This window comes from Mauremys mutica, chromosome 1 (genome assembly GCF_020497125.1).
Source record: "Mauremys mutica isolate MM-2020 ecotype Southern chromosome 1, ASM2049712v1, whole genome shotgun sequence".
Lineage (NCBI taxonomy): Eukaryota > Metazoa > Chordata > Testudines > Geoemydidae > Mauremys > Mauremys mutica.
This window is the reverse complement of record NC_059072.1, coordinates 284,015,731-284,034,828: the sequence shown is the minus strand read 5'-3', so window position 1 is coordinate 284,034,828 and position 19,098 is coordinate 284,015,731. Positions and strand designations below refer to the sequence as shown.

Below are 19,098 nucleotides of genomic sequence, written 5' to 3'. Positions count from 1 at the left end.
GGAGGGGGAACCAGGGACCAATCAGATGTTGACACGAGTGAGTGAGACCCTTTCTATAAAACTAGGTTCCCCCCCAAAATCTGTGTGGAGTATCCGTGTGTCAGCTGAAGGACCTGATCAACCTTTCGGCCAGGGTCTCCTCCCGGTATAGCTAGCTCGTGTCGTGTCGTCTTCGTTGTCGCCTTGGACCTGTTCCTGGCACCTCATCATGCTTCTGGTGTCTGCTCTGCTGGTTAGCTGCGCCTGGAGTGCGGTATTTGTTTTCTAATTTCTGGCAGTTTGCTTATCTAGCCTCCTATTTTTCCCCTCCCTAACCCAGTACCAAGTGTGTACACAGTGTTAGGGATTAAAGTATTGAGCTCATAATTGCACAATTGCCTAGGTGTATAGTTGTTCTAAGGTTTTAATAAATTGTTTATTGTAAACTGTTTTAAGTGTGTGAGTCACTGCTCTGTCTTTGTCCGGAGTGTTTGTGTCTGGGAGCTGTCTCCACCTGGGGATTAGCTGACCAAGGGGTTCCTGTCCCCGCGGTCTGTGTGAGTGGAATCTGCCCAACTGCAGCCGCACCACACTCTGGGTTTACCCTTAGTGTGAAAGCAAGGGCGGTTGAGGCAGTGGCCTGTGGGTCTCTTTCCTGTGTTGCACCGGGCACCGCCCTGACGAACCCGATTCCCATCTTGTGTGATTGGTGTGTCTGCCTATCCAGTGTGGTGCAGTGAGCAGTATAGAATTGTACTGTTAATGATTTTTGGGTTGTTTATATTGCCTAACAACATCCCAGCTAAAAATTGCCTCTCTCCCTTGGCCCAAGTTGTAACTTTCCCCCAAATAAACGCAGCCACTTGGCTTTGCACCTTATTCTGGTCCTGCCTGATTTTCCTCTCCCAATATAAAGCTGATCGAACCGCAATCTATTTCGGACAATGATGAACAAACACTTGTGAGGGATGGTCTAAGTTTATTTAGTTGGTCCTGCCTCAGTACAGGGGGATGGATTTACTGACTTCTCAAGGTCCTTTCCAGCACTACATTTCTATAAATCTATGAAAAAGTGGCTAAGAAAACATTGCTATAAATTGGTCTTTTAGATCATAAGTAATATTCTGAGACAACAGTAGAAAAAGGTAAGGGTAGAGAAAGTTCCTATAGACAATTCTTGTTACCATGGCTGAATAATCCTAACACTTTTGGGGCAGCTTTTAATGTGTCAAGTGTTCTAAGGTTAATCAGGAATTCAAAAGAATACACAAACACAAAAGTGCCTTTCAGACCACAGCCATCTCTTATACAGCATTTTAAAAATACATCTGTATAGGCTACTGAAGAACATACCTTGGGAATAGCTGCAGCTACTGGTCCTATGTAGGCTATTATAAGGGGAAGCAGCATTGAAAACAGACTGGAAGAGCTGAGCAATTCTGGAATGTCTTCAGCTAAACAAAGATTATTACAATAATTAGATATTCTTTATAATGAACGTACTATAGCTCTGACAAAATTATTTTTTTCTGTTTTGCCTACTGTATAGTAATGGTTCATAAACTAAAAAGTATGTTTACACTGATGCATTTTCAGTTTAAATTATTTTTATCATAAAGTGCACCCTGTTTCAGAGTCAATTTAAGAGCCTGCAAAATTCATTTTAAGGTAAAATTCTCATTTAAAACATTCACTGTATAAAAAGCTTCATTTGTTAGAGCAGAAATAAATTATTCTGTCAATTGATTACTAAAGGTATAAAAACTGTTTAAGTTCAAAAATAAAATCTGCAACAAATTTCTAAAATATGGTCTAATATTTTAGAGTCAATTAATCCTTATTCTGAAGTAGTAGCCCAAGCACCACTTTAATTATTTAAGACCAAATGATAATCTCCTAAAAATGGGGATTTATTGCAAAAATGCTCAAACACATTATCTTCAACAGTTTTTCTGATAAACACACTAATGAAAAACATGCTGTAATTTATACAGTAGACAGTGGTACCGGATCGGGGCAGGGGGGAGGAAAGAGAGAATGGAAGGGGGCCAGGGCCCCTCTCACTTTTTGAAAATGGGGGTTGTGGTCCATTTTTCACTGGGGCACACCTTGCCCTCCTTCCTCTCCTCTTCCCTGTGAGGTCCCAACCTCCAGCCAGGCCAGTGTGGAGCCCAGCTGGGAAGCCTGGGCAGCTGTCGGGAACCGCAGCAGAACCTCAACTTGCCCTAGGTGGGGGACCAGGAAACATGGACACAGGCTGGGGTTCCCCACAGCTGCCTGCCCGGCTCTTATCATGGCCGGGCTTCGGCTCTGCGGCTCCCCACAGCCAGAGTCAGGTCGAGCAGCGCTGGCAGCTGCGGGAAGTGGGTCCCTCCACCTGTCCTGGGCAGGAGCTCCAGGGGGAGGGCAGGGGGCTGCTTTCAGCCCTCCACTCCCTGGGCGGGAGGTGAATGGGCTCCCCAATCCTGTTCTGGCTTGGCCAGGAAAAGGGTCTTGGAGGGAGGCCCCCCCACTTTTGGGAAGGCTCTGGCACCCTTGACAGTAGATGAATATTCCTGAGGGGCAGGAGGGGGAAGAATTATATGTTAATACTATCTATACTGTAGAGACACTGATCTCACTACCATTAATTCGTGTTGCCAAAGAATAAAACTAAGTTTCAATTAGAAAAAAAGTCTTACCATCTACAGCAAGAGCCCTGTGTAACAGGTCTTTGGCAGCTCGTACCACAGCACTCACAACAGAAATAGCTCTGCTACAGTTTTTATCTTCTTCATTAGCTTTACTTAAAAGCTGTGACTGTAGATCTCCATCATACTCACTCCTGGATAGCAGATTAATTTAAAATGAGTTCATAATACACAAATTTTACCTTTTAAAGATATTACATACACTTGACTTTTAAAGAGAATCTTGACAGAGGCTTGTTTTAAATTGCACAAAGAAAATCAATTCATTTATAAAGAAACAGCAAAAAAAATGAACAAAATAAATAATACTGCATGTAGTGAGAGACCATGGAAGAAATATTGGGAGTGACAGCTACATAAAAATCTTTCCAAATCAATTAATTTTGATTTGAAGAGAAAACATATCAAGTTGAAATATATTACTCTATTTAGATGATTTCTTCAAATCTTCATATCACAGAAACATCCTAATTGCTATGCTGGATTAGGTCAATTGTCCATCTACTCCAACAAAAGATTCTATCAGATTCACCACAGGAATTTATAAAACTTCCATAATGGAAATTTTAGTGATATAACTTCCTTAGGAAATGTTTTTCCCTCCTAACTAAAGGAATAATTTTATAATGAACAGCCCTGGATGGGCAAATTTCCCTACAAGATATAATCTTTTTCAAAGAAAAAAATTATGCTAGGACATAGTGCCTCCCTACGAATTAACGGAGCAGTACACAAAACCTTTCCAGTCATGCACATAAGGTGCTAGACAGCTCAGTAGACACTTTGAAAGCAGTCATTTGATTTTTTTTAAACACACATTTTATTTTAAACCCAAACTGAAACTATATCCAGACTCTGAACCGGGGGAGGGTCTCGACTGTCATAAACTGAAGAGAAGTCATCAGGTAAGGAAAATGTCCCATTCTCTCCTAGATTCTCTATGCTAGCCCCAAAACACTTGAGAATTTCCAAAGTAACAGTCTAGACCGTTAAGTGGAACAAGCATCCCACAATGCCCCATATGATGCTCCTTCTGAATACTGCTTCGGAAGAGGCCTGGGCATCCACTCAATAGTGTTTGAAAAAGGCATGGAGTGATGCCCAAGTGACTTCTTTACACCAGCAAAAGATGTTTATGCCAATAATTCTGACAACGAGTTCTTGAGTGATTCTGGGACTTCCTTCCTGCTACTGATGTAACCCTCACTGGGGAGTTATTTTATCCAATAAGACAGGGTAGATTTGGCTGTTGCTTTTTCCCTTCTTAAATTCTTTTTTCCTGAAGGAAAGCCTCCTTGACTCCCTGGACTTCTGAGTTCTCTGGGACACTCTTAATGTTCTGATCAATCACAAACTAACAGTATAATCTTTCGTTCCTTACTGTTCCTTGGATTAGGACACAAAGGAGGAATACTTATAATTGGGGTTAAAATAAAGAGAGACACTTCCGCCAAATTTCTGGCACTGTCCTAAGCACTTCCTCCTCCTGATGAAACACAATGAAAGAGGCTGAATTTTTGGCAACCAAGGACAGGAATTTAAGTGAGAGGGACCACAGAAAATTCTATGTAATGACTCAAATGGTAGTTTGGCAAGAGTGTTCAGGATCAAGTCTAGTTATGGCAGGGGTTCTCAAACTGGGGGTCGTTCCCTCTGAAGCACCTGGAATGGCCATTGTCAGAAGACAGGATATTGGGCTAGATGGACCACTGGGTTGAGCCAGTATGGACATTTTTATGTAACATCCCTTACTGCTATTTAAAAATTAGATACATTTACTACCCTCCAATCTCTCAGTGTAGTAGCTGATTTTTAATAGAACTATATCATTTTGTTAGCTGCTTAGTTTCTTCAAAATCTTGGATAAATATCTGTTCCTGGAGACTTGTTGCTATTTTATTTATCAGTTTGTTCTAGTACCACTTCTTCTACCATTTTGATTTTTGACAGTGTCTCATTTTTATTAATTGATAAGAAAGCATGTCTAGACTAGGTATCTCCCCAGCATACTCTGTGGTGAATGATAACAGAAAGAAATTATTTAGCTTTGATACATTGTTCTTATCCTCAGCTTCTCCCTTTACCCCCTGAAAGTGCAGACTTGTCAACTATCTCATAGGATTCCTGATTCTGATGCAGAGAATTTAAAAGTATTCCTTTATCACAGAGGGAATGACAACAATTCCTATATTGAGATGTTGTCAAAATCAGGCCCTAGATGTCTGAAGTTGGCCACCCAGAAAATGAGAAACAGAGTTAGTGGCCACCTGCAAAAAATTTAATTTAAGTGACTCTCCCAGTATTACACAGAAGTCTGTGGCAGAGCCTTCTCTTGGGTGGCATTCAATGGACTTAACCACTTTCTCTTCCTGTATTCCCCTGCCTCATTCTCAACACACCTTTCAACTTCTAAAGCAAATGAGGCAGAAGTTCAATAAACAACAGAGTCATTTCACGATGCAATCTGATTCTTTGAGGGGTGGGGAGAGTACGGGATAGAGGAATAGTTCTCAGGGAGTGATCCCATTCCAGGAATGATCCCCCTCAAAATGTTGTACTCTGCATGAAAGATAGAGGGAAGAACAAATGCCACTTACTGATGCTCCAAAATCTGGCTTTAAAAGCCAGGATAACAATGGACAAAGCAGGAGAGCTAAGTTACCACAACGTTTGCCAGACTGGAGCACAATATCTGAAATGAGGGCAGAAGAAGTGTAGCCTTGCACCCGAGCCTCATGGACAAGTCTAAACTGCCGCCAAGATTTGATGGCAGAGAGGAACAACTCAAATGTCCTGGATGAGAGGGACAGATTATGATCCAGAAAGCCAGCTGTTTTCAATAAAACAAAGCTAAAAACAACATAATTGAGTTGGAAGAGCGAGATATTGTTCTAACCAAAGCTGCTAGCTCCACAAAATTCACTTAGATTTGTTAATTCCAGTGAATTCTCATAAATGGATTTATGTGAAGTTTTTATGAAAAAAAAATGTTTTAATCAAGCATGAGAGCTCACAGACCTGTAATAAAGAATCTGTGGAATCTGTCCTCGTGTCTGGTTTGTGCCATTACTGCTCAGACTACATGTACTGAACGTAAATGTCACACCATCTGGACACTGGACTGTGGTCATTCCCCCATCTCCATTGGCAGTGCGGCTTCCATAGTTCCTCAGACGGACTGCATATTTCACATTTTCCTTCAAAACAAAAGCCAGAAACAGCATACTATGTAAGACTGGTACACAAAATTTGTTTCATAATAGTTTGTAGTATTCATGTTGAAAGCACACATTTCTACTTAATATGATTTTATTCAATTATATAAAAACAGTACATGGTCGAAAAGTATTTTATACACATTAGCTTTCAACTTAAGGGAATACTCTAAAAATAAAAGTAAGTGGAAAAAAGCGTGGCATCTAGTAAAAGTCAGAAATTGCCTGCCCTCAAAGTTTTTGTTCACAGTGATGTAAACTGTATTATTTCTGGTTTCTTTAAAAATAACTAAAAGATAACATACCCCATTGACTAGAAACTCCGGAAAATTAGCTGCCAGTATATATCTAAAAATATTTTAGATAGTACACAAGTTACATTCTACTGAACACTAACGTTCAAAAATAAGATTTAATTCATTTTAGAATTTGAACTTTACACTTATTGGGTAGCTAATGAAATGACAGTTTTTTCTAAATATGTTGTGTTTTTTATTTCTCAACAAAACAATATACATTTAAACGAAGCATGTATTTTTCACATCTATATAAGAAAGAACCAGTTATTTTTCAACACCAATTTAACTCTAATATTTAATTTTTTAGAATAAAAATCCAGCATTTACTGACAATAAATGAGGAATTACACAGCTTTTCCTTTTATTTACCTTCAGAGGCACAACTTTGTCAAGTCTAATTTCAGATATGTCGCTGGGGGAATCATCTGTGGTATATGTTCCTTTTACTAACTCTAAGGATGTCCATCTATGGGAATGAGTCGAATCTCCAGCATGATCACTCTAGTTTGAGGAAATATAAAATCAACTTTTAATTTGTATAAAATGTAACCATCTATTCAGATTATGCACTTATTCTAATAATTATACTTTCAAAGTTACTATGTCAGAACGCTGTGTACCACAAATACCACTGTTTTTAAAGAGCTAAAAACCCTTCAGCAAATAAATAAGAGCTCATTTACACCAAAAACATAGGTCAACCTAGCTACGTCACTTAGGGCTATGAAAAATGTCACACCCTCTGTGACAGAAAAAACCCTTCTGTCACTGTAGCAAGTGTATACACCACAGTGCAGCTGGAGCTCCACAGTTGTACCACTCAAATTTTTAAAGAAGACGTAACCTAAGGCTCTCCTCATAAAAAGTGACTTCTAAAACAGAGAACTTATTTTCCCACAACTGCATGCTCCTACCATTCAGGACTCAAGCTCTGTGCCCAAAAGTGAACAACTAGGACTATAGGTGCACCAAATCACACTTTGTGTCTTCACTAGAATGAAGGTATCACCACAATACTTCTGCAGAATATGTTGTCTTGGGAGCAAAGGACTTAATTCCAGTTTCAAACAGATTTCTGCATAGCAGCACTTTGAATTACCTCTGGCTGTAGTCAATGGCTTTTCGTTTTGGTATGAGTATTTTCTATGATAGATTGGTAGGTGAGCCCTCCATAGCATGTTGCAACCCAGACCAAACTCTCATATATTGTTTGCCTTTTTTTGGTCAATTTTCTGTCTATGCTATTTTATCTCTTCCTTCGTTTTTTCTTTTCTGTATATGTTGCTTTCAGAAAGATTTCCTCCTCTATCCCCATCCCCCATTATTTTGTTTCCCTTCTTCTGGGGGTTCCTTCTGGTTTCTCCTGTCCTACAGAACCCCAACATCTCCTAGGCGTTTTCCTCCCTTTTCTCACTCACCAGAAGGCTACATGCCACATGGAGTAGGAACTGATTATCTATGGACATATTCATAGGCCAGAATACATGTGCTTTTGCATCTGAGATGAGTGCCACAAAAACAAAGAACAAAAATTTGGGGTGATTTACTGATGAATTTTTTGTAGTACAGTAAGGCCTCGAGGCCATAAAATACCAGGGACCCATTCTGCAAGGAGCTAGTACAAACACATGGTAAGAGACAAGCCCTGTCCTGAACATCTAAGAATCTAAACCAAAGGATGAAAGGAAATATTACCCCTCATTATATAGATGGTGATCTGAGTCACAGAGCGATTAAGGGCCTGATCCAAAGCCTATTGCAGGGGTCAGCAACCTCTGGCATGTGGCTTGCCAGGGTAAACACCCTGGCGGGCTGGGCCAGTTTGTTTACCTGCCACGTCAGCAGGTTCGGCCAATCACCGCTCCCACTGGCCGCGGTTCGCCGTCCCAGGCCAATGGGAGCGGCGGGAAGCGGCGCAGGCAAGGGATGTGCTGGCCGTGGCTTCCTGCCACCGCCATTGGCCTGGGATGGCGAATTGCAGCCAGTGGGAGCTGCGGTTGGCTGAACCTGCCGCCGCGGCAGGTAAACAAACAGGCCCGGCCCGCCAGGGTGCTTGCCCTGGCGAGCTGCATGCCAGAGGTTGCCGACCTCTGGCCTATTAAAACATATAGTAGGATTTCTATTTATTTCAGTGGGCTTTGGATAAAGCTGTAAGTGACTTCTGAAGGTCACAAAAGAAGTCTATGTCACAGATGGGAATTAACGCAAAACTCCTGAGTTCCAGTGCATCATTGTAATAAAAAAAAACATCCTCTCACTCTCAGGGAATATCTGACCCACAATTGTGCACACGTGAGCATCTTCCAAGTATGGTTCTATTAGGGTTAATTAAGAAAGCAGGGGAAGATGGACAGCTTTCAGAAGCCAACTGCTGCTTTACTCATAGTTAAAGGAGCACATTTGCAAGGAGGAAGGGAAACAACTTTACTCTCACTATGATTCTGTTTCAGATTTCCCTCTGCCACAATTCCTCTCCCCGAATAAGCTGGCATTCCCACCCCTCAGGGTGGGAAACAACGTATCTATATACTGATAAAACTCAGCTGAAAGGATATGACCTCCCTTTACCACAGCTTCTCTCTTTCTATGCTTTAGTGCTATAATTGTATTTATTAAATCCAAAGAATTTTAAGATTTTATTTGGAATAATGCTACTAATATTAAGTTGTAACATACTGTATTGGTGCACTGATATCTTGGAGAGTAAAAATATACATGTCCTCCTTTACCATATATTATTTTTGTTTGGATTTTTTATTTTTAAAGTGCAATACTTACATCATCAACTAACACCTCCAGCTCATATTCATGAATTCCTCCTCCTCCATAAACAGAAAACCCTACAACAACTACACCAGGTTTGTCCACAGAGAAACAGATTGCATCAGGGGACCCATTACCAGTATTCCAACTTCTTCCCTGACTTGTTTTAGTGAATCGGTTTGTGCTGGATTTGACAGAATGAAGGGAGTTAAGCCCATCAACCTGTAAAGAAATAAATATAAGCAACAACTAGAATATACTTTGTTTTAATGGAAGAAAGCAAAATTATCTCAATTATATAAATATTTTTAACTTAGTAAATTTAGGAAGCAGGTGTTAGAACATCAGAGACATCACAAAAGAGGACTTTATTGCAACTTTAGTTAAAAATAAGAAGATTTATATCAACCATCTTTTTCTCAATTTGTCTAAAATATCTGACTAAATATTTTTAACAAAACTAAGCAGGAAATATTTTAGAAACTTTAAAATGGCAAATTTTGCTTGAAATTTCTTTTTAAGGAAAGATATACAATATGGTAATGTCATGTATCACTTCTGTCACTCTTAGCAGATCAAATGAATCACTTTATTCATTCTTAAGGGGTCAAAAAGTTCAGCTGATTTTTGCAGCTTTTGTTTTAAGAATGGATATGGCAAAATTCTGCAAGTACTGTTGTACTACTAAATGGAAAATTACTTACCTGTAACTGGAGTTTCTTTGAGTGTGTGATCCCTATCTGTACTCCACACACTGTATTCATGCTCTCTATGTGCATGAGAAGAGAGAATTTGCAAGTAGTGTCTGTTGGTCTGCATCCGTGCCCCTGGTGTTCCTCATGCTCAGTACCAAGGTTACAAGGGAAGGTGCCGATCAACCCCCTCCCCAGTTCTTTCTCTATCGTGAACCCAGACATAATCCCAAGCAGAGGGGAAGGATGATGAGTAGTGGAATATAGATATGGACTACATATCCCAAAGACCCTCCAGTTACAAGTAAGTAACCTCCATTTCTTCTTGAGTGCTGGTCCCTATGTGTATTGCACATGTGGGTGACTGCTAAGCAGTATTCAACTAGGAGGGGGTACAAGGATGCAGCAGTATAGATGTATACTACTACTGTCTCGATGACTGGGTCTGCAGAAGAGGCTGGGACTAAAGCGTAATACTTCATGAAGTTGTGGATGGAACACAAAGGCTGCCCCACCAATGTCCAATATAAGTACTTCCTGAAGAGATGCTAATGAAGTTGCCTGTGCTCTAGTGGAATGGACCTCACTGCATCTGGAGAAGGAAGATGTGCTAACTGATAGCAAAGGATGATACAACCAGAGATCCACATAGAGAGTCTTTGAGCACACAATGCTTGCCCGGATCACTCGCTATAGTGACAAATAGTCTAGACAACTTCCTAATTGATTTAGTTCTTTGCAAATAAAATGTTAAAAGCTCTTAGGTGAAGGGAATGAAATTTCCCCCCCTCAGTGGAAGCAGGAGGTTTTGGAAAGAATACTTGTAGGCGAATTCATGTGAAACTTGGTGATTACCTTAGGGATGAATTTCAGGTGGAGGCAAAAGGAAACCTTTTCCTTATGAAACATGGTGTATTGCAGATTAGCCATGAGAGTTCCCAGTTCACTCACCCTCCTCCGGACATGATGGTAACGAGAAAGGTGATCTTCATAGACAGGTGGGACATTGAGCATGCAGCTAACAGTCCAAATGACAGTATGGTAAGTACTGAGAATACAAGATTGAGGTCCCATTGGTGTGTTGGCTTCATTACTGCTTGGAAGGTCCTCATGAGGCCCTTACAATAGTCCTCCTCCAGAGGGTGGAAGGCATTGATTGCTATTAAGTGGACCCACTGCAAGCCAGTACAGAGGCCTGATTGTCTTGAGAGTGAGGAGGCAGTCAATACTAGGGATACCTGCACAGTCTCTGGAGAGAAGAGATTTTGTTGTGCCCAGCTAGAGAAATGTCTTGATTAAGCTAGATAACATTTTCTGGTGGAGTCTTTTCTGCTGTGGTTGAGAACAGTCCAACTGGACTCTGAAAATGAACACTGTAAAAGCAACAAAGAATCCTGTGGCACCTTATAGACTAACAGACGTTTTGCAGCATGAGCTTTCGTGGGTGAATACCCACTTCTTCAGATGCAAGTGAAGAAGCAAGTGAAGAAGTGAATACCCACTTCTGAAAATGAACACTGTAGGTCTGATGCCTATCCAAATACCAGGCTGTGATGTGGAGCTAGTCTAGGTTGTCATATCTGATCCCACCAGTCTCCTGATTCAGCAGATGTGGGAAGGGCTAGATGCCAATGGGAAGATTGGTGAACATTTGAAGGAGGTATAGAAACCAGAATTGCCTGGGCCACTTGAGTGCTATCAGGGTTGAGCAACTTCAGCTGAGCCCAAGGACTAGCCAGGCCAGCCTCCAGGCTGATTAATGAGCTCAACTGAATTGTGATAGGACTGCCTGATTGACAGGTCCATTTGACTGGCTGAAGAGAGCCAGCAGGCCTCCTGTTAAGCTCAGCAACATCTGGTCACCAACTACTCAATGCTTTTTGCCCATAGCTGTGACCACTCTTGCCTCTGCCTGCTATTGTCTTTCTCTAGCCCTGATCCTATCCTGCTCCAGCCCTGTGTTCCCTTCCCAGCTCCTGGCTATGACCCTTGGTCCCCAGCTCCAGTCCCTGATGCCCTCAACCCAGTTCTAACTATTCAGTAAGACTGCCGACACCTGCCCCTGACAGGTGCAATGAAAATGAATTGTGAATCACCCACTTGTGGTCTATGGAGATGTGTCTGCTGAAATTGTCTGCCAGAGAATTTTGTGCATGAAGGAGGTACATCACTAAAAGGGTGGAGTAATTCCAGATACACCAGTTCCATAAGTGGACCGTGTCTATACAGAAAGAGATTTTGCTCCTTGTTTGTTTGTTTATAGAGAAGACAGTCATCATATTGTCTGACATTATTCAGACAGGGCAGGACCATGGATGTGGGAGGAAAGCACTGCAGGCCCTTCGTACTGCCCGTAGTTCTATGAGATTGATATGCGATCAGAAAATTTAGGCAGATCCAAGTCTTTAGAGCCCAAGCATGAGAACTCAGCTGATTTGGAGGGAGTCAGAGAGGGATCCCTTCTTTTGGGATCACATCTAGAAGGGGATCTGATCCTGCATTTGTGAGAGTGCCCCTCACTCCCATGAAAAGCCTGAGAGCTCATGCTTGGAGGAACACTGCTTGCAGACGGAGGCCTGTGTATGGATGGGGGGAAGGGGTACTCCTGGTCTACTTCTGATTGGGGTCTCACGGCTTTTTCCATGAGGTGCTTCCTCTGTTGAAGCTCTTGTCCCTCTCAAGCTTGGGGTCGGAAAAAGGTGGCAGATGCTGCATGTGGCAGAAACATGAGCCTCTCTAAGGCAGTAAAGGCAGCGTTAGTGGTCACTGCTGACCAAGAAGGAGCCAGTTCTTAAGTCTTAGAACTCTGCACAGTCCTTCTTCCAATGGGAGAAAATAGGGAGAGTCCCCAAGGCAGGGAAAAAATGCTCTATACAACTTAAAAAGTCTACTAGAAAAACGCTAAAAAAGGACAGTTATCTCGAAGAATACCAGTTACAGAACAGGTGTGTTGCTCAGGTGTATTCCACAGTAGATGTGCATGCTCGCCACGTGCACCGGTGCCGGAAGTTTTCCCCTTAGCAGTACCCGTAGTGGGGGAGTCCCGCTGCGACCCCTGGAGTGGCGCCTCTATATCGCGCCATAAAGGGGGCTGCGCGCTCCGCCCAACCTTCAGTTCCTTCTTGCCAGACAACTCCGACAGAGGGGAAGGAGGGCGGGATGTGGAACACACCTGAGCAACACGTCTCGAAGAACGCCAGTTATGGAACAGGTAACTGTCCTTTCTTCGAGTGATTGCTCATGTGTATTCCACAGTAGATGACTCCAAGCTATACCTGATGGAGGCGGGTAAGAGTTTAAGGGTTACCGGGGCGGAGCACCGCCCTACCAAACCTGGTGTCACCCTGCGTTTGGGAGACGATCGCTTAGTGCGATGAAAAGGTATGGACAGAGGACCATGTAGCAGCCCTGCAGATGTCCTGAATAGGGACATGAGCCACGTAGGCAGCGGACAAGGCCTGAGCTCTCGTCGAATGAGCCTTCACTATAGGAGGCAGGGGAACCTCTGTCAGGTTGTAACAAGTGCATATGCACGAGGTGATCCAGCAGGAGATCCACTGGGTGGATACCGGTTGCCCCCTCATGTGCTCGGCAGAAGCAATGAAAAGCTGAGGGGATTTACGGAACGGCCTGGTTAGGTCTAAGTAAAAAGCCAGCGCTCTACGCACATCTAGCATGTGCAGGCGTCGTTCCTCATTGGAGGAATGGGGCTTATGACAGAGGACTGGAAGGAAGATGTCCTGATCCATGTGAAAAGCCGGCAGAAAAGCTGGGTGCTGGCGGAGCTGGACCGTATCTCTATGGAAGACCGTATACGGGGGTTCAGAGGTCAGGGCCCTAAGCTCCGAGACCCAGCAGGCTGAGGTGATAGCTACCAGGAACACCACTTTACACGATGTAAACACGATGGGACCAAGAACATGTGGCCAAGGGCTCAAATGGAGGCCCTGTGAGGCGGGAGAGCACTAGGTTCATGTCCCAGAGCGGGACCGGGGGTCTAGCGTAAGGGAATGCCTTTCGGGAATCGGGAGGTCATGTGGTGTGAAAACACCAAGTGGCGGAAAGCCAAAATGGCCACCAGGTGCACCCTGACCAAGGAGGGCACCAGCCCTTGGGTCCTTAGGGACAGGAGGTAACCAAGGATAAGCTGGATAGACACGGAGGAGGGGGAAGAACCCCTCTCCCTCACCCACCTGGAGAATCGATACCATTTGGCCAGATAGTTTAGACGTGTGGACAGTTTCCTGCTCTCGAGCAGGACCTGTCTAACACCCTCAGACCACTTACCCCCCTCCTCATTCAACCACGTTGGGGTGGAGGAGACATCCTTCCTCCTGGGAGAGGAGGTCCGGTCGGAGCTGCAGCCTGCACGGGGGGGGCCACTAAAAGCTGCAGGAGGGTCCCGTACTAATGTTGACGGGCTCAATCCAGGGCTATGAGGATAATCCAAGCCCCGTCTGCCTTTACCTTCTGTAGGACTCTGCCTATCGGGGGGAAGGGCGGGAAGGTGTAGAACAGGCGGCCCAACCATGGGATTAGGAACGTGTCCGATATCGCCCCTTCGCCCTCTCCCGCCGAATCATAGCCATAGGCGATTCTGGACGGTGGCGAATAGATCTACCTGGGGAGTGCTCCACTCTAGGAAGAGCTGCATGGCCACTTCCCTGTTTAGAGACCACTCGTGTTGTTGGGAGAAGAACCTGCTTAGGTGATCTGCGAGCATACTGCGCCTGCCGGGCAGGTGAGAAGCCCTCAGAAGGATTTTGCGGGATATACAGAACTCCCACAAGAGCTGGGCTTCCTGGCACAAGGCCACGGATCGTGTGCCTCCTTGCCTGTTGATATAATATATCGCGGTCTTATTGTCCGTGAGGACTCTGATGACCTTCCCCCGTAGGTGCTGGCTGAAGGCTAAGCACGCCAGGCGTACCGCCCTGAGCTCCCTGACATTTATGTGCAGATGCAATTCCGAGGGTGACCATCTGCCCTGGGTTTTGAAGCTCCCCACATGGGCTCCCCATCCCAGGTCCGAGGCATCCGACACCAAATCTAGTGAGGAAGGGAGTTCCCGGAAGGGGATACCCTGAAGCATGTTGCTCGGGAGGGACCACCATTGCACGTCGGCTACTACATTGGGTGGCAACATGATGACCTTGTCCAGGTCGTCCCTGGCCTGGGAATACCGGGAGGCCAGCCAGAGTTGGAGGGGCCTCATCCTGAACCTGCCATGTCGCACCACAGAGGTGCATGCTGCCATATGGCCTAGGATTTGAAGGCACACCCGTGTTGTCATTGCTGGAAAGGCCGTGACCGAGGTGATGAGACCTCTGAGCGTCTCAAACCTGTCCCAGGGGAGGGAGGCCATGGCTACCAGGGAGTCTAACAGCGCCCCTATGAAGTGTATGCGCTGAACCAGGACTAACGTGGACTTTTCCTTGTTCACCACTAGGCCTAGACTCGTGCAGGTATCTAGCAGGAATTCCATCTGCGCCTGCACCTAGGACCGAGACTTGCCCTTGAGCAGCCAGTCATCCAGGTAGGGGAAGATCTGCAGCCCATTCCTCCTGAGGTGGGCTGCCACCACCGCCATGCATTTGGTAAAAACCCTGGGGGCCGTGGAAAGGCCAAAGGGAAGAACCGTAAACTGGTAATGGTCTGTCCCTATCAGGAAGTGGAGGAAGCGCCTGTGACCCTCGGAAATGTGGATATGGAAGTACGCATCCTGGAGGTCCAGGGATGTGAACCAATCCCCCAGGTCCAGGGACGGAATCATAGAGGTCAGGGCACCATACGGAATTTGCAGCGAACCAGAAACTGGTTGAGATTCCGCAGGTAGAGGATGGGCCTGAGCCCGCCTTTCACCTTTGGGATCAGGAAATACCGGGAGTAAAACCCTTTGCCCTGGAATTCCCGAGGTACCCTCTCCACCGCGCCTAGGGCAAGAAGGCACGTCACCTCCTGATTTAAAAGGAGGGCGTGTTCCGGGTCCCCAGGATGGAGGATGATGTGGTGGGGTTGCATTGAACTGCAGCTTGTACCCCTTGGAGATGGTACGGAGGACTCACTGGTCCGATGTTATACGGGACCAATGCATTCTGAAGGCCAATAAACTATTGCCAAAAACCAGCTTTATTAACTGGGGGGTTTCCCGGGCAACAGGCCAGGTGGCCCCCCGCAAAGAGTCAAAAACGCCTCTTCTCTTGCCTTTTGCCCTTCGAGGGGCCGGGGCATGGGGCTGAACGGGACTGGCGCTGTGACCTGCGCTTCTGGTCCCTAGGCCTTTTAGGTGGGGGCTCATATCTGCCCCTTACGGGGGGAGCCGAGGGCTGCGGCCTGGGTTTGTCCTTGGCTGGCAGGACATACAGGCCGAGAGTCTGCAGGGTGGTGCGGGAGTCTTTCATCCTGTGCAGACGCGTATCTGTTTGGTCCACAAATAATGCTTTGCCGTCAAACGGCAGGTCTTGCATCAGGGACTGGGATTCCATGGACAGCCCCAACAGCGAAACCCACGACGCCCGTCGCATGGAGACAGCCAAGGCCATCGAACATGCCGCTGTGTCAGCCGCATCTGAGGCCGCCTGGAGAGCTGCTTTCGCCGCTGCCGCACCCTTGTTGACTAGAGCCTTGAATTCCTTCCTGTCCTTCTCTTGGAAGGAGAGCTTGAATTTAGGCAGAGACCCCAACAAGTTAAAGCCATACCTGCTCAGGAGTGCCTGATGGTTTGCCACCCTGAGCTGGAAACTCGCAGAGGAATAAACCTTTTCCCCAAATGTGTCCAGCCTCCTCTTATCCTTGTCCTTGGGGGTGGGTGAGGGCTGGCCGTGTCTTTCACGGAGGTTGACCGGCTCCACCACCAGTGAGTTCGGGGTAGGGTCAGTGTACAGATACTCATGCCCCCTTGTTGGTGACAAGAAGGAACTGAGGGTGGGGGGGGAGCGTGCATCCCCTTTTATGGTGCGATATAGAGGCGCCACTCCAGGGGTCGCAGCGGGTCTCCCCCACTACGGGTACTGCTAAGGGAAAAACTTCCGGCACCAGTGCACGTGGCAAGCACGCACACCTACTGTGGAATACACCTGAGCAATCACTCGAAGAACAACTATAAAAACACTATTTACAGAATTATTTACAATATATGTATACAGATAAGACGACTGAAGCTGCTTTGGACACAGAAGATTCTTCTGAGTCAAGCCATACAGTGGAAAGAAGGAATGGGAGGGGAGGTTAATCCACACCTTCCCTTACACCCTTGGTGTAGTCTATACTGCCATTCGAGACATGGCTGGGAGGAGAGTAGGTTGGTGAGAGTTTAAAGATTTCAGTCAAGCTGCCCACTGGATGAACTTTGTGGGCTAGAGCATGTGCAAAAGGGACTCCTCAGGTGAGGAGCTGTAACAATGTTGCACCCATGAAAGGCTACACTGGATAATGATTGAAATGCCATATGTAGTCATGAGGTATTCAAAAGGCACTTGTTAACCCATCATATCAATGGTCATCTGTCTGATCATTCATGTAAATGTTATCTGAACCTTCCTTGATTAATAAGGTTCTACTATTAGTAGATATAATTTGTAAACTCCTGGCCATGAGTTGGGAGTTATCTGTTGGTCAGGTTGCTCCACTGTGAGGTCCAAGGGGCCCCAGATGGGTGGGTCCATCAAAATGGAGGCACTTTTGGGTTTCCTCAACACTCCTCATCAGACTGGGGTGAAACTGAACATTTCCTTATGAATTCTGTGCAGGATAGGAAGCAAAAGACAATTAGGAGAGTCCTTCTGCAAGGCTTGATATAGGTAGTTAGAAACTCAGTTTGAGAAAATAATGCTCTTGTGGCAGAGGTGGCTAAATTAAAAGACCAATTGGTGGAGGCTGGTGAAGGGAAGGAGGATGCATGCCTTAATAGCCAACAACAGCTATCTGGCTTGTGTTCAGGAACAGGAAGAAATAGTGGCTAAATCGACTTTTTAAATGAGATGACATTTAATTTTAACTCTACCTGAATATATTATTTGTAAATTCTCAAAAAATTCATTCTGTACACAAAGAGTAATTGCTGTAATTTTGGGGAAAGTGCACTGTATTCTTCAGCCATAACAAAATGGCTAATTGTGAACAGCACTTCAATAATAGAGAGTGATTACACAATTTAAAAAGAAATATTTTAGTGGTTTGAGAGACTTCCTACACATATAATGAGGAACAGTAGTAAAACTAGTAAAAACTTCCACACAGGTAGAAACATTGTGTGATCACAGTAAATATTACAATCATAATGTACAAATACTGTAAAACCTATATCAAAGATAATTTTACAGAATCATTATTACCTCAGATCCCAGTGCAGAAGCTGTAAGTTCACTCACAATACTAGCAAGAAGTCCACAGGTATTGGAAACCAGGTGAGAAGAGAAGAGTTCATTTTCTCGTCTAAGACTGTTTCTGACTGGTAACACAACAATAACCAGCATTTTTTCTAGCACTTCTCGAAAGCTTGTCATCCCTGAGATATTTTCCTCATTCTGTGGTATGAAAAAAAAAATTAGAAATGACAAGCAGTATCTCTATATACAAATCAGCTTGTAATAAAATAAATTACCTGTAATAATAATTGAGGCATCACTACCTTTCTAAATTAGAACCTCAGATCACTTTAAAATCAAACCTTAAGAAAAAATTGTGATGCTAAATTCACATTCCTACATTTTGCATGAGCTGTGAATAAGATGATTAGCAGATTTATCTGGTAAAACTTAACATACATCAACATATAAAATATCCTTTATACATCACTGCATTTTTTGCATTGACTGTGACATTTCTCAGAACTACAATGGTGATGCACGTTTTAAATTTTGATTCCTTAAAAAAAGATATTAAAAACAGTACACAATCTTAGCAATGCTCGTACGTAGTAGGATGTACAAACCAGTTTCCAAAAGAATCCCAATCTAAAAATTGCACTGATACTCTGCAATCCAAGATAAACACCCACCCCCTACTCAAAAAACCCCAACTTTTATTTGAAACGTGGGTCTACTTTAACAGAAAAAAACCTTCAATTTTTCTGAGAATAAGGTTTTACCAGTTCAACCCCCAGTACCTCTACATAAAAGTCAACTTGTAATAAAAGAATGTAATTATCTTGCAATAATTGAGGTATCAGTGCCTTTTTAAAATTAGAACATCATAACTTTTAAAAATCAGGACTTAAGGAAAATGTTAACTAATTCATGTTTAGTGTACAATCGTAGCAATTCAACAATTCATTCAGCCAGACATAGATTTATGTTTTTGTCTTCTCAAATACAATAAAAACTAGGTTTCATTAAGAATATTATGCTATAACCGGAAAGAGAATTCCTAGATAGGCTTGTGCATCGTCACAATGGTCATAACAGACCCTTATAGTCCATTATCTCATCAATAGCTATATCCCAGCAATGAAAGCTCTCTC

General features: G+C 44.1%; 1 protein-coding gene and 1 long non-coding RNA gene across 6 annotated transcripts in view; one reads left to right on the top strand and one right to left on the bottom strand.

Moving 5' to 3' along the window:
- The window catches only part of MYCBP2 (MYC binding protein 2), a 415,400-nt gene that overhangs the window by 186,989 nt on the left and 209,313 nt on the right, over positions 1-19,098 (bottom strand). For all 5 annotated transcript variants that reach the window (XM_045011267.1, XM_045011270.1, XM_045011275.1 and 2 more), the window contains 6 exons: positions 17,972-18,163; positions 8,962-9,168; positions 6,553-6,684; positions 5,688-5,866; positions 2,661-2,803; positions 1,333-1,433 (listed from right to left, as the gene is read on the bottom strand). In XM_045011267.1, the coding sequence (XP_044867202.1) occupies positions 1,333-1,433; positions 2,661-2,803; positions 5,688-5,866; positions 6,553-6,684; positions 8,962-9,168; positions 17,972-18,163 (954 nt within the window). The remainder of the gene's footprint in view (positions 1-1,332; positions 1,434-2,660; positions 2,804-5,687; positions 5,867-6,552; positions 6,685-8,961; positions 9,169-17,971; positions 18,164-19,098) is intronic.
- Positions 12,788-16,397, top strand: LOC123367212. The gene is made up of 3 exons (XR_006578357.1): positions 12,788-12,849; positions 15,088-15,174; positions 16,097-16,397. It is a non-coding gene; the product is annotated as an uncharacterized LOC123367212 (long non-coding RNA).